This window comes from Mustelus asterias, chromosome 3 (genome assembly GCF_964213995.1).
Source record: "Mustelus asterias chromosome 3, sMusAst1.hap1.1, whole genome shotgun sequence".
Classification (NCBI taxonomy): domain Eukaryota; kingdom Metazoa; phylum Chordata; class Chondrichthyes; order Carcharhiniformes; family Triakidae; genus Mustelus; species Mustelus asterias.
In genome coordinates, this window is record NC_135803.1 from 22435632 (window position 1) to 22459685 (window position 24054).

At 39.6% G+C, this 24054-nt stretch overlaps 1 protein-coding gene across 1 annotated transcript in view; it reads left to right on the forward strand.

The window, feature by feature from the left end:
• rasa2 (RAS p21 protein activator 2) overlaps positions 1 to 24054 on the forward strand; it is a 130447-nt gene that overhangs the window by 46285 nt on the left and 60108 nt on the right. Inside the window, exons 4-5 of the mRNA XM_078205923.1 lie at positions 1423 to 1517; positions 10063 to 10139. Coding sequence (XP_078062049.1) covers positions 1423 to 1517; positions 10063 to 10139 — 172 coding nt within the window. The remainder of the gene's footprint in view (positions 1 to 1422; positions 1518 to 10062; positions 10140 to 24054) is intronic.

The following is a 24054-nucleotide window of genomic DNA, read 5'->3' on the forward strand; positions in this document are numbered from 1 at the left end:
TCTGAATTCTAATTGTTTTAGTAAAGGTGCCATAATACTAAATATATTTCTCATTTAACAAAAGGCATTCTATAGATAGTTTGCTTTGATATTTTGGAAGAGAGAATGGAAATTGCAGAGGCACTGGCTATAATTTTCCAGTATTTCTTCGATGCAGACAGTGGTGCCAAAAGATTGGAGGATAGTAAATGTTGCAGCTTTGTTCAAGAAGGTGTGAAATGATAAGCCCAGCAATTACAAGTCAGTTATTTTAACCTCAATGGTGGGGAATCTTGAGAAAATATCATTTGGGACAAAATTAGTAGTTGCTTGGGCAAATGCGGATTAATTAAGGAAAGTCAGCACTGATTTGTTATGAGAAAATCATGTTTAATTTGCTTAAGTTTTTTGACGTAACAGAGAGGGTTGTTGAAGGTAATGCAGTTGATGTGATATTATTACATGGACTTCCAAAGGGCATCTGATAAAGTCCACCCTGATGAGACCATTCAGGATCTGTTAATGTGAACAGAAACTCCTAAAAGGCACTTGATAAAGTGCAGCACAACAGATTTGTGAGCAAAGTTGGAGCTCGTGGAATAAAAAGGATGGAGGCAACATGGTTACAAAATTGGCTGAGTGATAGGAAACCAAAAGTAGTTGTGAATGGTTGTTTTGTGTACATGAGGGAGGCTTAAAGTGGAGTTCCCCAGTGGTCTTCCTGATTTTTATTTGTGGCCTGGACCTTGATGTACAGGGCACAATTTTCAGATAATAGAAAACTTAGTCCACAATTTTCATATTCTGTCCATGAGGAGGATAATGCAGAACTTCAGAAAGACCGGTGGAATGGGCAGACATGAGGCAGATTAAATTTCATGCTGAGCAATGTGAAATGGTTCATTTTGCTATGAAGAACGTAGTGAGACCATATAAAATCAAGGGTACAATTCTAAAATAGGTTCAGGAGCAGAGGGACCTGGTTGTATCTGTGCATAAATCGGCAGAATAGATTGAGGGAGCAATTCATGCATGTGGCATCCTGGACTTTTATCAGTAGGAGCATAGTGTACAAAATGTGGTTGTCTGGGATAGTGGGGATGGCAGAAGTGGTAAGGCTGAATTGATCAATTCACCCCCCCTCCAATTAGTAAGTAGGATATTTAACATTTACCCGATATAGTTAAATGGAAAGATCTTGTTTTAATATTTCATTTCAAATGAAAGTCCCCTTGAGCAATTCTTTCAGCACTGTCCTGGAATAGCAATGGGATTATATGCTTAAACGCAGAGCTATCTTGATTGTCAGTGTAACAAAATGAATCAAGCTGACATTGGAACTTTTAAAGTAAAGAAGATTTGTCTGATAAAATCTAATTTTTATTAGGTCATGCCCATCAATGTCAGTGTCTGAACACTTTTTTATAATTGATTTTCTTTCAGGTAAAGTATCAATCCGAAAGAAAGATCTGTCCAAGTACAACTGTAAGGACAGCTGGTTTACATTGCAACTTGTTGACGCTAACTCTGAAGTTCAGGTAAATTAACCTTTTTTCTATATGTCTCTAATTATCAACTAATAAGTGTTTCTGAAGAGAGCTGAAGTGGTGGTTGGAGGTGGGGGATCAAAAGGGAGGCTTTCCTTTTGTTCATTCAGACGGTCAAACTGCACAATCTGCCTTTTGGACCTTGTCTAAATGCTAGTGCTTCAGATACACAACCTAGGTTGTGATTGTAAGCAGGCTATCTCATCATGATTGATATTGCAGCTGATCTCAATTCTTTCTGAATCCAACCAGCAAAATTCTGTAAAAGAAACCGAAAATGCTGAGTTATCAGAACTCAAGATTGTATGCTTGTTGATAGGATTCACTTTGTGGTAATGTATTGTGCTGACTTTTCCGTCCCTACCCAGCAACTTGGATACCAAGACCTCTTTGGTTTGTCAGTTACTCATGTCAATGCTATGTATTAGGAATTGTTGCCTCTTTTGGTGTAAGATGTTCAGTTGCTAAGGTGAAACAGTTAATATTGACTGTCTTTAAGTACATCTATCTTACTGCTTTCAACAGATCTTTTTAAAGACATGTCAACAGGCATTATGCTTAACTCAACAATTTTAATTTATTTCCAGCAGCTGTCAAAGTGATTTAGTTGTAGTAGGATATTGCAATTTCAGATCCTTCCCAATACTCTTTCTTATCCTCTACATAAATGTCAGCTTGCACATGCAAACCTGTACTGCCTATGATCCAAAACTTGACCATGAGCCTAATATATCTTGGAGTGCTTCATCACAGAGCAAGCAGTGAACTCCACCTGTTGGGGGTAAACATTGGAAATGAGGTGAACCAAGCATTGTGCACCCCTGAACTCTGAGCAGCAAAGCAATCAATCTTAAAAAATTGGATAACCAAGGCTGGCAGTTTCATGCAAGTAATATTAAACAGAAGCGAGAGCAAATCCTATACAAGAATCATAGAAACTGGAAGCAGGAGTAGGCCATTCGGCCCTTGGAGCCTGCTCTGCCATTCATTATGATCTTGGCTGATCATATTCAATATCCTGATTTCTTCCCCTTGCCACCCCATATCCCTTGATTCCTTTAGTCCCAAGAGCTAAATCTAATTTCTTCTTGAAACCAGACAAGACATAGAATCTCTTGATATGCTTTTTACAAGTGTATTCTGTTCATTGCAAAAACCTGTATTTACCATGGATATACAGAAACTGAACTCGAGTACAAAGGAAAGCTTTTCCGATTTATCTGCCGTAAGTTATTGGCTAGAGAACTGCCCATCAAAAATCAAATCAAAGACAGTATTGCTTGCATACCAGTAATTGCATACCTGCAATTGTATTAATGGGGAATGTTGATTCTGCCCATGTGTATCTGGATAGCTTTTGAAAAACAGCTTACTTTTGAATGTCCATATACACCATCAAAATATTTTGACTAACCAGGAATACAAAATTGATCAGTACAAACAAAATCATTCTCTCACTGATTGGGAAAGAGAGAATTTGGGTTCAAAATATCACACACTGATCTCCCAACAAAAGTTGCTCCATGTTGTATATCAAAGGAGAACTGCTCTTTTCCTAGCTATTTCATTTCCTCCACTCTGAGAAAGGGAGGTGCAACCTTCTGGATTTGAGATTACAAATTGGTCAATTATGAAAGAAAAGCTGATATTTTGAATTCCAAACTGAGATGCTATGATTTTGACAAAAATAGAAACCCTATGCATCTATCACAGATGGAGGTAAAATTATGCAGTAAAACTCTCAAAGCTCCTAGTTGATGACTTGGATTTTGAGAGTACCACTTTAACCAATCTTCTAATGTGTCTGACGGCCTATAATTATTCTTCTTTGCAATTGCCATTGCTCCTAATTGGGTGTTGCAAGCAAATTTGGTTATCAATTCTCTTTGGGGAACAGTTGAACTTAAGTGGTTTCCATTCTAATTTAACAATTATGGGGCGGCACGGTGCCATAGTGGTTGGCACAGCTGCCTCAGGGACCTGGGTTCGATTCCCGGCTTGGGTCACTTTGCGGAGTCTGCACATTCTCCCCATGGCTGCGTGGGTTTCCTCCTAATGCTCTGGTTTCCTCCCACAGTCCGAAAGACATGCTGATTAGGTGCATTGGTCATGCTAAATTCTCCCTCTGTGTACCTGAACAGGTGCCGGAGTGTGGCGACTAGCGGATTTTCGCAGTAACTTCATTGCAGTGTTAATGTAAGTCAACTTGTGACACTAATAAATAAACTTAAGATTTATTGTATTTCTTTGACCTTGGATTTGTTTTTGAGAAATAGAGATAAACTGCACACTTAAATAGTGTTAAAAACAGTGGTTAATACTGTTCTGGCTGGTGATAACGTAAGCCAGGATTTCCCAAATTGTGGGTCACAGTCCCCAGAGGAGTTGTGGAATGAGAAATTTGGGTTGCGAGTGCTGTGGGAGGGAGACTCAGATTTGATAGCCCTGGGATTGGCTGGAAGGCAAATGTGCATTTTCTTTTTTGCCTCTGGTTGTGGCCTGATCCAGTGAGCTGAGGCCCAATCGCTGAAAACAAACCCTTCAAAATAATAAGGTATCTTAGTTGTTTTTTGTCCCTGGATCTCTCTGTAATGAGCCCTCACCCCGCTAACACCCCATACACCAATTTTCACTCAAGTTGCACCAAGTTTGAAGATTCAAAATGGATTCACAGCCGAAAGATGTTTGGGAAGCCCTCATCGAAGTTCTGGCAGAATGAAAAGTGTTCCAGTCAAAGCCACACGATCTAGTTTCCCCCCACCCGTGCTGAAAAGCTGGGGCTTTCCTGCTGAGTCATCCACCTCCTGTCAATTTACTTGAACTATGATTCTTTTTGAGTGCTGCTGTTTTTGACTTTTCTTCTAAAATCAGGGTTTGAGGTGCTTTGGATACCATTGAACTTTTTACATCGCGGTCTCGCACACAGCATAATGCTTTAGATTTTGATTTCAAAGAGCTGCATCCCTACAAGTTAGATGCCTTCTGTGGATTTTTCTTCCAATTGAGTAATATGAGCCAGTAGACCACACAGAAACAATAACATCACTATTGATGGTATCTTCAAAGATTCACATTTTTGTGCCTTGAAGTTCCAGTTCTTTGTTCTCTTTGGCCAATCAGACGTAACAAAATGCCGCTTCACTGTGATCAAATTCAGATTGGATGACAAAAGCCCTGGCAACAGATGCTGAATTGCAGGATATGTATTTTAGTTTTCCTGGTCAGAGCTAAGCAATTACAGCACAATGCGTTTATATTAAATACAGTGCTAAGTAAAACTTGATTAATGCTTTGTGTATATATCAAAGTAGTGTATCCTGTTGCTTTTTTTGTTAATGAAAAAAATTAGGTACATTATTAGATTGTCCACATCCTGTTTTTCACCTGGTAACTCTATTTCTATCAACTTGTGGTTTCAGTGTTTACAGCTATGTATTGTGCATAAGAAAATTTATGTACAATTTTTCTTTCTATTGAGATTATTTTTGTTACTTTCATTGTCGACATCAAATTCAATTAAGGTGGTTCAGGTTGAAAGCGGCCACTTCCCAAACCATACAAGCAAATCTTCCATGCCTTTCATAGCAAGCAAATATAGCATAAGCATCTCTTCACTGTATTTCTGTTGGATAACTCAAGGAACTCAAGCCAGGATCAATTCAGTGAAGAATGATTTATCATGGTGCCCTTATGCGTCAACTTCAAGATGAGGCAAATCGCAAAGCAAGTTTTAAGATCTAGGAAAAACATTTTTTGAACCAATATATGGTGTACAGTATTTATCAACTTGTTTTCAATTAACCATGTAACATGACACTTAAATGAATGCTGCTACTCCATCCTATTTGTTGGTTACTTACCCTTATTGTTGAAGGTCTGTGATATGTAGGGCTTATGTCATAGTGCTCAGGCACCTTCATGACACAGCATTTGGAAAATCCAATTTTATTGCAGCTATATACACAATAAGCAAGTTAAAGACTATATTTGGCTCCAGCTTTTTTGAATGTAATTAGAATGGAAAACTGCTTTTGAGCTGGAATTTAGAAACGAAAACTGTTGCTCATTTTCTTCATGCTAAATTCAGTGATCTTTTGCATCCTGGAATTGATTTTAATGAACAGAACTTCTTATTTTCCATACTGCCCAGAGTCTGATTGAATTCATGAGCAACTATTCAATCATTTCTGTGCCTGACTGTTCCAGGCCCAAGGAAATGAGGAGCTACCTTTTTAAGGCACGCTGCTTTGTTGAAATTAGAATCAGATGGTGCTCTGCTCACAGGAGAGGAGTATGCTTAAATGGACAGGCCCTGCCTTCATCGGGAATGTATTAGCCAAGCTTTTCAGTGAAGTTATTTTCTGCAGTATAAATTCAAACTTCAGTATGAGGGTCAACTATAGTGTAGCATTAGCATCCGTTGTGGTGGTTGTTTTTTGACCACACACCATGCTACACCTGCAACAGATATTTGGGTTCATCCTGTTGCTCAAATTAACTTTATCATATTGATCCTATTGTCACATTTAAAGTAGCAGACTGCTGAAGTTAATCCCAGCATTTAAGTCTTTCCATTACTGTATCTGATATTCCAACTAATTATCTTTGACTCCACAGTAATATCAAATTGGATAGCTACTTATAACAAACTCAAATTCCTTTGTATCTTCAGTTTCTTATAAGAGAGAAGTTCATTATAAGGGACCTGAACTTTTCCTATCACCAAAGTCCATGTTACCGCAGTTGAAAAAAGAAACATTTGACTATCACAGGTCATGCATCCAAAAAGAAAAGTTGTAGCTCCTCTTGTGTCTCTTACTCCCAACACACCATCCAATAAACTATGGAATGGATTTCAAGCTTTTGCCTCCATTGATTCTCCATTTGTAGGTAATTACAAGTACTGAATGCTCTTAGTATTTTCAAACCATTATGTTCTAAATTTGCCCTTCATTTGTTTGAAGTTGTACTCTTGTTCTAGTGCCTCAAGGAGAGAACTTATGTCGTGCTTTTCATGACCACACGATATCCCAAAGCAGTTCAGTTACATATTTTATTCTTTCATGGGATGTGAGCATTGCTGGCTAGGCCAGCATTTATTACCCATCATTAATTATCCTTGAGAAAGGTGGTAGAGTGCCACCATCTTGAACCACAGCAATCCACGTGGTGTAGTTTCATTCACATTGCTGTTAGGAAGGGCGTTCCAGGATTCTGATCCAGTGCCAGTGAAGCTTCAGTGATATAGTTCCAAGTCAGAATGATGTGTGGCTTGGAGGGGAACTTGCAGCTAGTGGTCTCTCATCTACTGCCCTAACCCTAGGCGGCAAAGGTTGCAGGTTTGAAAGGTACTGTTGAAGAAGCCATGATGAGTTGCTGCAGTGCAGCTTGTAGATGGCACGCATTGCTACTGCTGTGTTGGTGGTTGAGAGTATTCCATCATGTTCCTGATACAGGCCTTGTGAATGATGGACAGGCTCTGGGGGGTGAGGAGGTGAGTTATGTGCCACAGAACTACTAGCTTCTGATGTGCTCTTGTAGACACTGTCTTTACCCACTACCAGCACTCTTTCCTCTCTTTCCCGCCCCCCCCCCCCCTCCCCCTCCATGGTAATGTCACAAGGAGATTGTTAGATTTGTGCACCCCAAAAGTGGAGATAAATAATTACATTACCTGATTTAATTATATTGCTTCAGGGATAAATATTGGCTCGAACACCGGGAGACTTCCTGTTTTTGATCAGGTGATGGTGTGGTGTTCTTTTATGTCCATCTGAGATAGCAACTAGGACAAGGTTTAATATCTCATAGTGAAGATGTTGCATTGTCAGGTGCACTCTTAAGCCCTGCACTGGAGTGCCAGTCTGAATTACGTGTTGCAAAGGTCACCTCACCCTTGGTGGCCACCTTGACAGCTCATCAATGTCCATTTTAAATAAAAGACTTCTAAAAACTTCTGTACGTATATCCGTAACATTAAGTATGGACTTTATCATCCCTTTACTGGGCATAACACTACTAACACAGAAAAGATCTCTGTCTTGTTTCATACTACGCCATTTGGCTCAGATCTATTATCACCTTTAATTGAAATCCAGAAATTGGTGAACCTTTTAGGATTTCACTGCAACATTCAATTGGAGAACCTGCCCATTTTAGTCAGGGTATGGCCATATAGATAAGGAGTGGCATTCCTTCTGCATGGTTCTAACCACAATACGTTCTACGTGCATCGTTTTCTAAACCATTATTTGATTATAGTCAAATAATTGCAGTTTATGGTACACAGAAGAGTTGTCAAACGTATTAAAGTAGTGTTTATTAGAATTATCATTGAACCACTGTACTGTGTTAAAGAAGCTGTTCTGTTTCAGAGGCAAAAAAGGATCGTGTTACATTAGAAATGTACTTGAGCAATGTGTCAAGGTTGATGAGGCTTCACCATCTAAGACGAAAGTTTGTCTAATGGCAGAAAGTAAAAAGCATTGGATGAAAAGACTGGATATCAGTGCAGTAATACGCTGTTTGCAATATGTGCAATGTTCCTTCTGTCAAGCTTTTTACTTCTGTTTTAAAAAGGATTTATTATTAAGATGTTTTTTGGCTATTGATGTTTCATCCAGGCCCCTACTCTATTGCAGGAAATGCTGTGTAAAATGGACAGGTACAAAAGCCAAGTTTTATGCGTTGCAAAATATGTGTAGCATGTCTACTTAGACAGGGACCAGTTCTAGTATTGCAAGTAGTGCATTTCCTCCATCTGACTGGATTATTCAAACTGATGTTTGCATCTGTTGTTGATTTTTGAGAACATTTTACACCCTGGGAAGGTTTGAACAGCTTTGTTGATTGTTCAGCTTGTGTTTTAGAGAGCTGTCTTTTGGGGATGGAGTGTAAGGGGGTCAGTTCTTTGGAACACAGATTTTGGATCGATGATTAGAATTATCATGGGATAAATTACTGCAATAGCCTATCTGCTTCTCCTTTGTATCACCATTGTGATGATTTTACCAGATGTGTCATTAGACGTGATAAGTACTTCTTGCATTAAGTGCATTGATTTTTCCCTCTTCTATTCTTGGAGTTGAATGTGATGATTGATTGTGCCACTGGATGATTCCAAACCATGGATGTGCTAATCTAATTTTTTTATTAACTTGAGTTAGATCAGATATTGCACTGCAGATGGGTGAATGTCTTGCGTACAAGTATTTTTTTTCCCCTGGCAGTCACCACATTCCACTCTGGTAAAGAACGAATTCTTTGAACTTGACTTCTGGTAAAAGAATGATATTGAATGTTGTTGTATTGAGTCTGTGGAAACAATACATGATCTCTGCCAAAAGAGTCGAGGCCAAAAACTAAAAGCAGCCTTTATAACTGTCCTTGTCATATTTTTACTGGAATGCTGCATTTTGGTTTAAGTAGTGTTAGGTCTCAGTTGACGTAACTAAGTTCTTGTTTATATTGCAAAGTATAGTTATGGTTTGCAAAGGGACCACCATTGTAGTGACAGACATGAAAGCAATAGGTGAATAAATTTATGGCTTAACTGTGGTAAATAGATTTAAAAGTTTCATCCAACTGAGATTTGATCTTGTAGTGCAAGGATAGAATTTTCAATCTAACACTTTAATTTACTAATCCGGAGGTCAACTTAAAAACATCTAACCCACAATTGTAAATAGGAATCTCTAATGTTTTGTAATACAACCTTAATAAAGGAAGCTATTCCTACTTTACTTGGTGGCCTTGATGCTGAGAATTTTATTTCTAGGTGCTTGTATTTTGTGTGTTCATTAAACTTGCACCCCCTTGTGTAAACAAACCCTGTATCCTATTGACATCCTGGGCCTAGAAATTGACACTGTTGTCATTCTGCCACTGGGATAAGAGCTCATTTTGGAAAAGCAGAGCCCTGTGCGTGTATATGGAGACGAAGTATTATTCATTCTGAATGTAAAAGTGAGGAAACAAAAGCATTATGCCAGTTTCCTGAAAATGGACGAGGTTGCACATAAACATAAGAGCATTTGTGTTGGAGAAAAGAGAGCCTTGCATTTGTAAAGCATTTTATAATGCCCTCAAACATCCCAAGAAGCTTGACATCCAATTCTGTTGCAGAGCAGTTGTGGTTATGTAATCAGGCATGACAACTAATTTGTGTGTACACGAAGTTCTTCAAACAGCCAAGAAGCAATTGGCTAGTTAAGGATTCAAGTCTACTGCACATAGCTACAATGCTTGAGTGGTATCAGGCCATAAGTGGATTTCCTGTTCCCTACAGTCTGAAATACACCTCCAACTTTGCATTTTCTGGGTAAATGATGGCCAGATTCAAAGATCGAATGAAGAATGTACGTTCAGAATATTTTTAAACAATGGCATTGACCTTTTTTCTCATCATACACCTGTCGATGGAATCTTGGTAGATTGAAGTCCTGAAGCTTCAGGTCGGGTAAAAGGGAAGAGGCAGTATTAATTTTGTCAGCTGTACTATTTTAATTAACATTTTAACCTCTTTATTTTCAAACAGGGAAAAGTTCATCTGGAAGTAAAACTTAATGAACTTATAACAGAAACAGGATCAGTTTGTCAGCAATTGGTAGTGCGGTGAGTACAGATCAGAAAGAATTATTATTTATGTTACTGGACAGTAAAAATCATGTATAGAAGCTGCCAATTTGATATTTTAAACTTGCTACTTCCAAGAACTCAGCAATTTTCATTCGTACTAACCTTTCATAATTATTTTGAATTTCTAAGGAAAGGAATGTTGAAACTCGTTAGTCTTGTCTTTGAATTTTTAAATACAAATTATGGAATATCAATCCAACCATACAATGATGGTGCAGTCTCCAGATGTTGGTACCCTGGATTCAGTGTTCTGTAGATTTTGAACATTTCTGTAACTCTTGGTCTCCATTCATGTAAAATTAATTGAAATAATTTGCATGTTTTGAGCAATGTACCAGTGTGACATTTTTGTACCAATGCTGTATCATGTATTTTTGCTAGGAAGTTACAATGGAAGGGGGTTTTCTATGGCTGAATGAAAATCAGATTCTGATTATCTAGTTTTACGGTGTAAAGTTTATTTATTAATGCCGTAAGTAAGCTTACATTAACACTGCAGTGAAGTTACTGTGAAAATCTCCTAGTCACCACACTCCAGCTCCTGTTCGAATACACTGAGGGAGAATTTAGCATGCAGGCACGGGGAGAACGTGCAGACTCTGCACAGGCAGTGACCCATGCTGGGAATCAAACCCAGGTCCCTGGCGCTGTGAGGCAGCAGTGCTAAGCACCGTGCCACCTCTAGGAAATTTAAGTTGGAGGAAAAGCTGCAAAGATTGTTTTTATAGAGGAAAAGGCAAATAGAAGTTTAGAAACTTGTGTTTTAGGGGATCCTTGCATTTCCTATATCTGTGGACTGCTTGGTTAGAAAGCTTTCCTACTTGGACTTATGGATGTTTGATAACCAGTCTGTATGGAATCTTTAAAGAGTAGTTTCATCATTCGGTACAAAGTCAAACCTGCCACTGGGAGAACACCAAATCCAATTGACAGTGCTACGTGGCTGGTGAAGGCTGCAGCTGCTAGTACCAGGAGTGGGAATTTGGAAGTTGGTTACATGATAGTTCAATGCTACATTTTGCTACCCTGTGAAGAAAGAGTTCCTTGCACTTTGAAAGATTTGCTGAAGTACTCTGATTTAATTTATCTGACTTTTGTTTTTGGCACTGGGGCTTTTGAAGGCATGTTGTACCTTTTGTTTAAACAGTTGCACCTGTTTTACTGTGAGCCACTCTTGGCGTTAAGATATCTACTTCCATGCAGTTTCCTCCTGTTGGGTAGGTTAGACCAAGTTGAGGCCATGATGGCTACCACCAAAGTGTAAAAGAATAGGAATGGCGTGTCATGATGATCACATTATTTCTCTCAATCTGAGGCAAAATAGTTACTTTCACAGTGCACACAATGATCCAGGTAAGAATGGATTATGCTGTTCTTGCATTACAACAGTAACTACATTTAAACAGATTTTATTGGCTATAAAGCACTTTAGGATGTCTTGAAATTGTGAAAGGAACTATATAAACAACTCTGTCACAGATGGAATGGCTATCTGTTGAGTTATACGCATTCCCATCTGGGCAGTTATTGCTTTTAAATTACAAGATTGTGCTGGCCCCTCTTGGGCACAGTTTAAGACTGACAGTAGTTATTCAGGACCTATAATGTAGCAGTCAAATCAACAATATTTTAATTTTAAATAACATTATGCAGAATTTGAAAATCCTAATTGCCAGTTTAATAAAATGCAGTTGTTTGCCTCTGGAAAACTTGTGCAGAAGTAGTAGTCAATGATCAATATGTGCACACCAAACACACAAATGTCATTTATTTGCAAACTTTAAACCATCAAGCCCTTTTGCTACTGTCTGTACTAAAAGCTAGGTTCATGTAAAACTTTCTCCCAAATTTTGGAAATTGCAACTGATTTCAGTATTTATTAGGAAGGATGTTGTCTAGTCTTGCTATCAAACCCCACATAGAATGATGATTTGTTTTCATGACCTGGATGATCGGGGGTGTAGTGTAGCAGGATTATGGGGGCTGAGGCAGTAATGTTGAGTGATATAGATACCCAGTCGAGCACAGTATTCTGTTTTGCGACTGATGCAATGTTTTTCACAGATGTTATGACTTGCTACTGTTGCTTGAGGAGGAGAAACTGAGCCTATACCTTTCTGAGCAGGATTTTCACTTTGGTATTAGCATCATCTCATTAATATTCTTCTGTTTTTTCGAATTTATAAATGTTAACAATTTCCACAATGAAATAGGCTATGAGCAAGAACAAATTAAACAGTGAATCAAAAACAAGATAAGAGGAGAGAACTGATGCAGATTTGTTGTCTTTTGACCATCTGACCAGATGCAGATTACTGCATTTAACCATGTGCTTTTTGTTTTGGTACAAGCTGGTGCTTATGACTGATGTGTTAAGTTCTGGTAAGATTCAGGGTTTTCCCTTCATAGTTTCTCTCAATTTTGGATGAATCTAAGTGCCATACATCTGTTTCAACAGTTTTGAAATAGTCACTGTTGCAGTATAGGGAAGAAACTCGAAGCCGTTTTGCCAGTGTAATTTGATTTTTATGTCTTTGTTGTTCCCTCTACCTGCGTATTGTTGTAGCACAGGATAAAAAAAAATTAGACCCAGTGTTCATAGATAGAGATTTCCTTCATGACATTGTCCAGGAAGGTCCCAGATTTTGTTGCAAAAGCAAAATTACAATGGGTGCTGGATATCTGAAGTAACAGTAAGAAGTCTCACAACACCAGGTTAAAGTCCAACAGGTTTATTTGGTAGCACAAGCCACAAGCTTTCGTAGCAATGCTCCTTCATCAGGTGAGTGGGAGTTGAAGGGGCAGTGCTTGTGGCTTGTGCTACCAAATAAACCTGTTGGACTTCAACCTGGTGTTGTGAGACTTCTTACCGTGCTTACCCCAGTCCAATGCCGGCATCTCCACATCGTGTCTGATATAAAGATGAAAAAAATAAATTATTGGTATGTCAGACACATCTGTGAAGAGAAAATGCATTAATGTTTTAGTAAGAGTTTTAACAACACCAGGTTAAAGTCCAACAGGTTTATTTGGTAGCAAATACCATTAGCTTTCGGAGCACTGCTCCTTCGTCAGATGGAGTGGAAATCTGCGCTTTGAGCAGATTTCAAAAAGCAGATTTCCACTCCATCTGACGAAGGAGCAGCGCTCCGAAAGCTAATGGTATTTGCTACCAAATAAACCTGTTGGACTTTAACCTGGTGTTGTTAAAACTCTTACTGTGTTCACCCCAGTCCAACGCCGGCATCTCCACATTAATGTTTTAGGTCAGTGACCATCATTGAGCTAAATTTTAAAAAGGTGAAGGATGGGAGGACATCTAGTAAATCATTAAAATTGTCAAATCTGGTGATTAAAATGCCATTGATGAAACTTCAGTGGAAGTCCTGGTTGAGATGGGCAATATTACAAAGGTTAAGGCAGCTGATCAATGTGATTGGTAGGATATGGAGTATAAAACTTAGGTCATGGTAAACTAGGTTCCTGAGATTGCAAGCAGTCTGTTTCAATCTGAGATGATGGCTAAGCAAATGAATGTAATTGATGACATGGATAGAGGTATCACTGGTTTGGACATCCAACTTTAGCTGGAGGAAACTGCTGGAAGTATTGACAGCATTGAGACAATGGATGGATTGAAAGAGGTTGTGGAAATGTTGAACTTGAATGCCATTCGCATGAATGTAGAAACTGGTCCTACTTGAGCACTATTTTCTTCTGCTAATAGCTCATGCTTTGGACCAATCCCAATGTTACAGGCCCCAGTTCTATTCCCAGTTGACAATTTTTCATTTGTGACCTACCAGGACTATGGAAAAGCAAGAGAAAGGGGGAGTAGGTTTCACAATTTTGTTAGTTCTGTTGCACCATGCAATTAATGGTACACTGATGGAATTACCTTTATACAGTAGAAAATTGTCTATATTAAGCTGCTTGTATGCACTGAAAGACATTCCTAAATTTGTTGCATTAGATGTACTGTATATTTTTGTTACACTTGATGCCAGCAAGAAATTTCAGGGTAGCTGATCTAAACAGAAAATTCATTAGTTCATAGAAATAATTCATACAGAATGTCTCCAAGTGCCAATGATGGTTGCACTTATTTCCTGTTGGGATGTTGTAATGCCCTAACTATTTTTGGGGTTGTGAATTTTAACAAAAAAAAGCTGTAGTTTGCACATGTAGATACAAACTAACAACAGCTTTAATTCAAGGTGCTTTTGGCCTGTACGGAATACAAATTGAAACAGCAGCCTGTGCAGCACCCCAATGACATTTGATTTGATTTATTATTGTCACGTGTTAGTATACAGTGAAAAGTATTGTTTCTTGCGTGTTATACAGACAAAGCCAGGATTTGATGGTGATGTAATTTGGCATGTCAGCCACGTTCATAGGGAAGGAAACGAGAGAGTGCAGCATGTAGTGTTACAGTCATAGCTCAGGTGTAGAGAAAGATCAACTTAATGCGAGGTAGGTCCATTCAAAAGTCAGATGGCAGCAGGGAAGAAACTGTTCTTGAGTCGGTTGCTACGTGACCTTAGACTTTAGTATCTTTTTCCCGATGGAAGAAAGTGGAAGAGAGAATGTTCGGGATGGGAAGTGTAGACAGAGTCAATGGATGGGAGGCTGGTTTGTGTGATGGATTGGGCTACATTCACAACCTTTTGTAGTTCCTTGCAGTCTTGGGCAGAGCAGGAGCCATACCAAGCTGTGATACAACCAGAAAGAATGCTTTCTATGGTGCACCTGTAAATGTTGGTGAGAGTCGTGGCTGACATGCCAAATTACATCACCATCAAATCATGTGACTGGCTCTTGAGGCAATAACGTAACAAAAATATATAACAGCCCTCCCCTCTTTCCTTCTGTGGTCATGACGACAAATTACTATGATATTCATAGGATCAGTAATACTCTAGACACACTACTAAGCATCATTAATCATTTTGTACAGTCAATAAGAAAGTTGGTCCGGAGGGTGTCTATTTGTCTTTGTTTGTATACGTTGTTCTGAAATTTGGCTGTCCGTGACCCTAGAAGTATGATTTGGAACTTAAGTGGACACTTCTCTTGGAACTAATTCTGTATCATTCCCACGTGGTATAGTAGCATAGACACCATCATCAGGCAACTCAGATTCACCCAAGTCTTCTGTAGTACCCTTCACAACACTAAGGACTAAAGAAGCTCGCACTCCTGGAGATGATTCAGAAATCATTTCAAGGTGGCAACAATTGGTCACTATGGTCTTGTCAAACTTGTTTATCATTGGTTTGAACCATGTAAGAACATGAACCTGTTTTTGCTAAAACTATGGCTGGTAACCATTTCTCATAATTGCGCGCTAACACTCTATCTCCTTGTTGAAATGAGTTGTTTTGCCCTCACTTCTTGTTTAGCAGCTTGAGATTGTTGCTCTACTATCTCTGAAGTTTCTGGAGGTATATAAATCAAACATCGTTTTCAACTTCCTCTTTAAGAGTAGTAATGCAGATGAACTTTAGACAGTCGCATGAGTCGTGTTTCTATAAGATGCCAAAAAGCTATTCACAAGACATGAGAATGAACCTTGCTCTTTTGAAGCTTTTAAAGAATGTTTCACAGATTGTACGAACCCTTTGGCTAATCCTTTGAACAAAGAACAATACAGCACAGGAACAGGCCCCCCCCCCCCCCCCCAAACCTTGAACCTATGACCCCTCGTGAACGTCACCACCGACCTGGGGAAAAGCTTCCCACCGTTCACCCTATCTATGCCTTTCATAATTTTATACACCTCTATTAAGTCTCCCCTCATCCTCCGTCTTTCCAGGGAGAACAACCCCAGTTTACCCAATCTCTCCTCATAGCTAAGACTCTCCATACCAGGCAACATCCTGGTAAACCTCCTCTGTACTCTCTCCAAAGCCTCCACGTCCTTCTGGTAGTGTGGCGACCAGAACTGGACGCAGTATTCCAAATGCGGCCGAACCAACGTTCTATACATCTGCAACATCAGACCCCAACTTTTATACTCTATGCCCCGTCCTATAAAGGCAAGCATGCCATATGCCTTCACCACCTTCTCCACCTGTGCCGTCACCTTCAAGGATCTGTGGACTTGCACACCCAGGTTCCTCTGCATATCTGCACCCTTTATGGTTCTGCCATTTATCGTATAGCTCCTCCCTACATTATTTCTGCCAAAATGCATCACTTCGCATTTATCAGGATTGAACTCCATCTGCCATTTCTTTGCCCAAATTTCCAGCCTATCTATATCCTTCTGTAGCCTCTGACGATGCTCCTCACTATCTGCAAGTCCTGCCAATTTTGTGTCATCCGCAAACTTACTGATCACCTCAGTTACACCTCCTTCCAGATCGTTTATATAAATCACAAACAGCAGAGGCCCCAATACAGAGCCCTGCAGAACACCACTAGTCACAGGTCTCCAGCCGGAAAAAGACCCTTCCACCACCACCCTCTGTCTTCTGTGACCAAGCCAGATCTCCACCCATCTAGCCACCTCCCCCTTTATCCCATGAGATCCAACCTTTTGCACCAGCCTACCATGAGGGACTTTGTCAAATGCTTTACTAAAGTCCATATAGACGACATCCACGGCCCTTCCCTCGTCAACCATTCTAGTCACTTCTTCAAAAAACTCCACCAGGTTAGTGAGGCATGACATCCCTCTCACAAAACCATGCTGACTATCGTTAATGAGTTTATTCCTTTCTAAATGCGCATACATCCTATCTCTAAGAATCTTCTCCAACAACTTCCCCACCACGGACGTCAAGCTCACCGGCCTATAATTACCCGGGTTATCCTTCCTACCCTTCTTAAATAACGGGACCACATTAGCTATCCTCCAATCCTCTGGGACCTCACCTGTGTCCAGTGACGAGACAAAGATTTGCGTCAGAGGTCCAGCGATTTCATCTCTCGTCTCCCTGAGCAGCCTTGGATAGATTCCATCAGGCCCTGGGGATTTGTCAGTCTTTATATTCTCTAACAAACCTAACACTTCCTCCCTTGTAATGGAGATTTTCTCCAACGGTTCAACACTCCCCTCCGAGACACTCCCAGTCAACACATCCCTCTCCTTTGTGAATACCGACGCAAAGTATTCATTTAGGATCTCCCCTAGTTCTTTGGGCTCTAAGCATAATTCCTCACTTTTGTCCCCGAGAGGTCCGATTTTTTTCCCCTGACAACCCTTTTGTTCCTAACGTATGAATAAAATGCCTTGGGATTCTCCTTAATCCTGTCTGCCAAGGACATTTCGTGACCCCTTTTTGCCCTTCTAATTCCCTGTTTGAGTTCTTTTCTACTTTCTTTGTACTCCTCCAGAGCTCCCTTCGTTTTTAGCTGCCTGGCCCTAACATGCGCCTCTCTTTTCTTTTTGACCAGTCCCTCAAATTCCCTGGTTATCCACGGTTCTCGAATTCTACCCTTCCTATCCTTTTTTTACAGGCACGTGCTTGTCCTGTAGCCCTAATAACTGTTCCTTAAAAGACTCCCACATGCCAGATGTGGATTTACCCTCAAACAGCCTCTCCCAATCAAGAGCTGCCAATTTCTGCCTAATCCCACTGAAGTTAGCCTTCCCCCAATCCAACACCTTACCCTTGGGACACCACTCATCCTTTTCCATCACTATCCTAAAGCTAACAGAATTGTGGTCACTATTTGCCACATGTTCCCCAACCGAAACTTTGAAGACCTGACCGGGCTCATTCCCCAGTACCAGGTCCAGTATAGCCCCCTCTCTAGTCGGGCTATCTACATATTGTTCCAAAGAACCCTCCTGTACGCATTTTACAAATTCCTCCCCATTCAGAGTCCCAGCTCTGTGATTTCCAGTCTATACCAGGGAAATTGATGTCTCCCACTACAACAACCCTATTTTTCCTGCACCTATCCAGTATCTCCTGACATATCTTTGCTTTAATGATGAAAAGGTGCAGATTTATATGCTGAATAACATTTACTTTAAGATAATCAAACTCTTTGAAGTAAAGTGTGAAACATTATCACTAACAATCTGTTCCAGTTTACCAAATCTTGCAAAAATTGTCAAGTTTTTCAATGGTTTGTTCAGTTATTATAGATCTCGTGATAGCAACTTCAGGCCATTTCGAGTGTGCATTAATTATGACTAAGAACATGTAACCCTCAAATGGACCAGCAAAATCTACATGCAATCATTGCCACGGCATTTTAGGCCACTCCCAAAGGTGTAAAGGAGACAATGGTGGTGTTTTCTTTCTTGTCTACAGGACTGACACTGTCTCACCTTTTCTTCAATCTGAGTATCCAGTCCCGGCCACCAAAAATAACTACGTGCTAATTCTTTCATCCGGACTATACCAGGATGTCCTTCGTATAGTTATGAGGTGGAGATGCTGGCATTGGACTGGGGTTGGCACAGTAAGCAGTCTCACAACACCAGGTTAAAGTCCAACAGGTTTATTTGGAATCATGAGCTTTCGGAGCGCTGCTCCTTTAGGTGTTGAGACTTTTTACTACGAGTTCAAGAAACTCTTCCATGCAGACTAGGAAGAACAATCACTTGGATTCCCACATAAACACCCACATTGGCTGATCATTAGCATATGATGCATTCTAGCTATCTTTCCTTTCAATACCTTATCCATCACCTCCCCCATCATGGGATCATTTCTGTTATGTCTCTGAACTTGAGAAGCTGTCACAAGCAAAAGATTTTAAAGTAATTCTGGTTCTGTGGTGCATTGTCTGCTAAGATTTACTTTTATGAGTGATCATAATGCTTTACTTAATTGTTTTACTCAAGTACCCAAGTTCTGCATGTGCTTTACTTAAATTGTGTGGTCATTGGGAAACCAATGGGGCCACTATGGAACCTAAATATAGATTGAATGAGTGCAAGGGAATTTTATAGAAAAGCAAGTTCTTTGTTTTTGTGTTTTTTAAATAAATTAATTCAATACTATCCCCTCAAAGTCATGCTTTGTTAAATACTGACACCAGTATGCTCCTGTGTTGTGCAGAAACATTTGTAATGTTGTGTGCGCTGAGCTCACTGACATTTTCTACAGTTCATCGAGTTCACCAAGTCTACTGTGCTAACAGTTCTCTTGGACTGTCGGACATTCCTCTGAGGCCAAAATAGTATTCTACAGCGTACATGTAGGTTAATGATTTAATTCATCTTATGGATGTCTTTGTATTGCATCAGGTATCACTGTGGTTATGTACCACAGTGATACTTGATGCTTATATACCACAGTGATACTTTGCCTTTGGTTATGGCAATGAATTAAAAATATACTTCGCATCACTTTTTCAGAGTGAATAATCACTTGTCGGTATATTAACAGTGATCCTGTGTTGCCTATAGATATAATAATTTATGTTGACAGAACAAAGCAAATTAATTAGCATATCTTTCCAAATCACTTGGGTTACCGAGGTGAATAGTCATATTTAATTCTTTGGTTATATTAAGGAAGCTATGTTGAACCTTTTATAAAATAATGGTTTGATCTCAACTGGATCATTGTGCTTAATTCTGGGCTTCAGGAAGAAGGGAAAGACAAGGGTGCAAAAAGATTTACGAAATGTTTCCAGGAATGAGGGTTTTCAGTTATTTGGGTAGATTAGAGAAGCGATATTTTCCTTAGGAAAACAGAGTTAAAGGCGATTTGATGGAGGTGCTCAAAATCATGAATCTAGACAGAGTCGATAGAAGGAAACTGTCTAAGATGATAGGCAAAAGAGCCCAAAGTCATATGAGGAATAGCTTTTTATGCAATGAGTGGTTACGATCTGGACTACACTGCTTGAGATTGTGGGTGAGGCAGATTCAATCATGGATTACAATGGAAATTGGATAAGCTTCTGGAGAGACACAATTTGCAGGACCTTTCAAAAAGGGTCAGGATGTGCAACGAGCTGAATTGCTCTCATAAGAACCAACCCACATTCAGTAGGCTGAATTAACTTCTGTGCTGTGACCATTCTGTGATTCGATTGCCGCTTTCTGCTGTGTCGCTTCAACTGAGTTGATAGCCCTCTTGCCTCTAGTATAAAGCTGTGTGTTTATGTGCCATTCCAGCATTTGACCCATAATCTACACTGTTGCAATACAACATGAATGTTTCTTCATCAGCGCCACAACTCTGCAATGTTACTTTGAAAACTACTCACTTGTTCTGGTGGTTCAGATGGATATTAAAGTTCGTATGAAGCGCAGCATGTCCTCCCATTATCCTGGACACACATTGCATCAACAACCATGATCGAGATGGCCAAATAGTTTCTCTGTAGCGATGGTAGCTGACAAAGGAATTTTTGACTGCCACATTTACTGTAGTTATACAGTACTTGCTGCACCTGAAAGTAATTCCATGCCTGTGAAGTATTTGGAAACATTTGAGAGATAAGGTATGCATTCCTGGGCAAGATGACATTGTTGCCACCTTGTGCTTTACAGCTGAGCTGATGGCAAACTGAGCATGTTTTTTAGACCAAAGTGATCACTCTTCCTGGGATGCATTATAGCAATGGCATCACTTTTTTCCCCCTTTTCACAAACCAATCAATGCTGGAAACAACATTGCACCAAATGGGGTGGGTGCCAGAAGGCTAGAGGCTTTCAAATGTTAGACTCCTGTTTAAAAAAAAAAAGAGGCATAAAACCATCTAAAGGCCAGTCAGCCAAATGTCCGGTGGAGCAAATTTTAGATACAAGAACCAGATAGAATTAATTGGCCTTTGGGAAAAGTATGGGTTAATAATGAAAGTCAGCATGGTTGTCAAAGGCAAGTCGTAGTTTGACTCGCTTGATAGAGTTCTTGTAGTAATGGAGAAGGTTGATGAGAGTAGTAGTATTGTTGATATTGTGCATGTGGGCTTTCAAAAGGCATTTAATAAAATATCCCTTAATATCAGCAAAATTAAAACTGAAGAGATTAAAGGGACAGTAGCAGCGTGAATTTATTAAGGGATAGACAGTAGATAGCATGAGTATTTGTTTTTCTGAATAGAGGGACGAATACATTAGGGTTTCCCAGGCATTAATATTAGGACCCTGCACTTTTTTAATGTCCAGGACATAATTTCAAAGTTTGTAAATAACATGTAACGCAGAAATATAATATACTGTGAGGATCTTGGTAACAGACATTTGGAGGGCATGGACTGGTGAAATGGACAGGCACATGGCAGATGACATTTAACAGAAATACATGAGGTTGTGCATTTTGTTAGAAAGAATGAGGAAAGGTGATGTGAACTAAATGGTAGAATTATAAAAGGGATGCAGGAACAGAGGCTTGAGGGTGTAATTACACACATCTTAGAAGGCAACAGGACAGGTTGAGAAAGCTGTTTGAGGCAGGTAGAATCTTGGCTTTATTACATGAGTACAAGAACAAGAAAACTATGCAAAGCTTTCTAAAATATTAGTGAGGCTGTGGCTGGAGTATTGTGTGCTATTCTGGGCACCACATTTTAGGAAGGATGGCCCTGGAGAGAGTACAGAGAAGATTTGCTAGATTGAGGCTTCAGTTAGCAGACTGAAGAAGCTGGGATCGTTTTCCCTGAAGCAAGAAATGCGAGTGATTTGATAGAAGTGTTCAAAATTAAATGGTTTTGATGGAGCCAAAGGGTTGGTGGCCAGGAGATAGATTTAAGCTGATTGATGAATGAACCATGGGTATCACTTTATGCAGAGAATTGATTTGATCTGGTGTGTACACTCTGGGTGGAGGAAGCAGCTTCAAAACAATTAATCAAAAAAGAGTTGGATAAGTACTTAGAACCATAGAAAATTACAGCTCAGAAACAGGCCTTTTGGCCCTTCTTGTCTGTGCCGAACCATTTTTTGCCTAGTCCCACTGACCTGCACTTATAGAACCATAGAAAATTTGGTGGGGGGAGAAATATAGAGCAATAAGAGAAGATCGGAGTGCTGGGAGTAATTGGAAAGTTCTATCAATGAACTGGCACAGACAGGATGAGCTGAATGGATTGTCTTTGCTGTATCATTCTATGAAAACACGAAAGCTTTTCTGATGCAAAAACAGAAAATGCTGGGAAATCTCTGGTCCGACAGCATATGCAGTAATTTGCTTGTAGCTTTTCTGATAACCTTGTCCAAACTGTGACAGTGAAGGTGCATGGAATATTGTGCAATATTCCATGCACAAGTGTTAGTTAGCCTAATATTTTATAAAATTGTTAACATGGGCAAGGATTATTAGGATTTGCAAAAGGGCAAAATGTCTGCAGAAGAAAGTTGGTGAATCATGTTCTATCACGGTGGTCTTTCTGCTGATTTTCTGGCCTTGCCTTGCCTCCTGAATGGAACAACTCCTGGTTGAGATGCTATCCTTCAAAGTGGCCATTTTCCATGTGTGATGCTAGACAATTCTTCAGGGTTTTTAGAGGATCAACCAGTCAGAAATGGGCACTCTGCCTGATTTTTACCCCCTCTAATGCACGTGTGAAGGCCAATTGGGAATGCTCCTACTCATAAAGTTGATGTGATTTAGCTAAATCCACTCCAGAGATTGAACCTGGCACCTTGCTGGTCTGTGTGGCTCAGCTGATATTTTTCAGTAAAGACCCTCAATGCATTCTTAGTGCAGTTCAGTTTAATATCATTGCACAATACGTGTATATCACCAACTAACAAAGTAATTTTTGCTTTTAAGCCACAACTACAAATCTAAATTATTTTTGCAAATACGAGGAAAAAACTACATTTTGTTTTGTATGGCTGGTTAGATATTTTTGTGTGGCTAAATTTGCCTGATAAAGTCCTGCTGCATTTCGTGAGAACTTTGCAGCATTGAGGACAGATGACATTTGCTCACAGGAAGTCTCTTATCGTTTGCTGAACGACGGCTAATATCTTGTGGCTGAAACGTGCAACGAGGATAATGAAATTATTTGTCAATCTTAACTTTCCTTCAGTCACTTTTATATAAAAAATGGATTTGCTCTGGTGGCTAATAGTATCAAAATTTGGGATGTGTGCAGAGGTAAATTCCTTCTTAATTAAATCAAAATTAAGTTTGTGATTTCACATTTGTACCTGATGGCAGCCTTATCTTGCATTTGTACTGAGATAAAACTCTTGAGGGTTTAGGATCCTGAAGATGATAGCAACATGGTGACTGTTTATGATATCACTTTAATAGGCAATAGAATAGTATTTTGGAAGCAAATATTTAAATTCAAACTGTAATGAATATTTTTTGGTGCAACCATCATTGTGATTTCAAAAGGTAGAGTAATGTCAAGTGAGTACAGTCTCACCACTGTATCTGCTTTTTAAGCTGTAGGCTACAGCCCCTCATTGATTAGCTTTTAATTCATTTGCACTCTTGTAAATTTTTATTCCATTCCAGATTTTACAGTTACTAACCATTTGATCATATCAACAGCCCTTGTATTTTGTGACAATGTATGTCTTTTTTTATTATTTTAAGAATGCTTTAATGCCACTTTAACTTTGTGCATAAGCACAGAACATGTCCCCTGCTCCCAAACAATATCAGCTGAATGTGATTCTATCCAGAGTGATTATGATTCTATCCAGAGTGCCCCGCAATGCGTTGTGATTCACTCCATAGTTAATAATGGTTATTTCAGTAAGCTACCCACAGAGCTGTTGGCACCCATAGAACCATGTTGCCACATGCAAATTCTCAGGAGGAAGTTTAATATGGATGCATCTGTGCTTCAGAGTAGCAATAAAGTTCGAGAAGGTGCCACCTGAAACTGCCAGTTTCCTCCTTCGTTTTGTAATTTGAGTTGCTGGCCATTCACTGTCCGCCTTTGTACTCTCTGAAAATTTGAGTTTCTGAATCCAAGTTATTGATCTGAATTCGTTAACCCGTGTGAT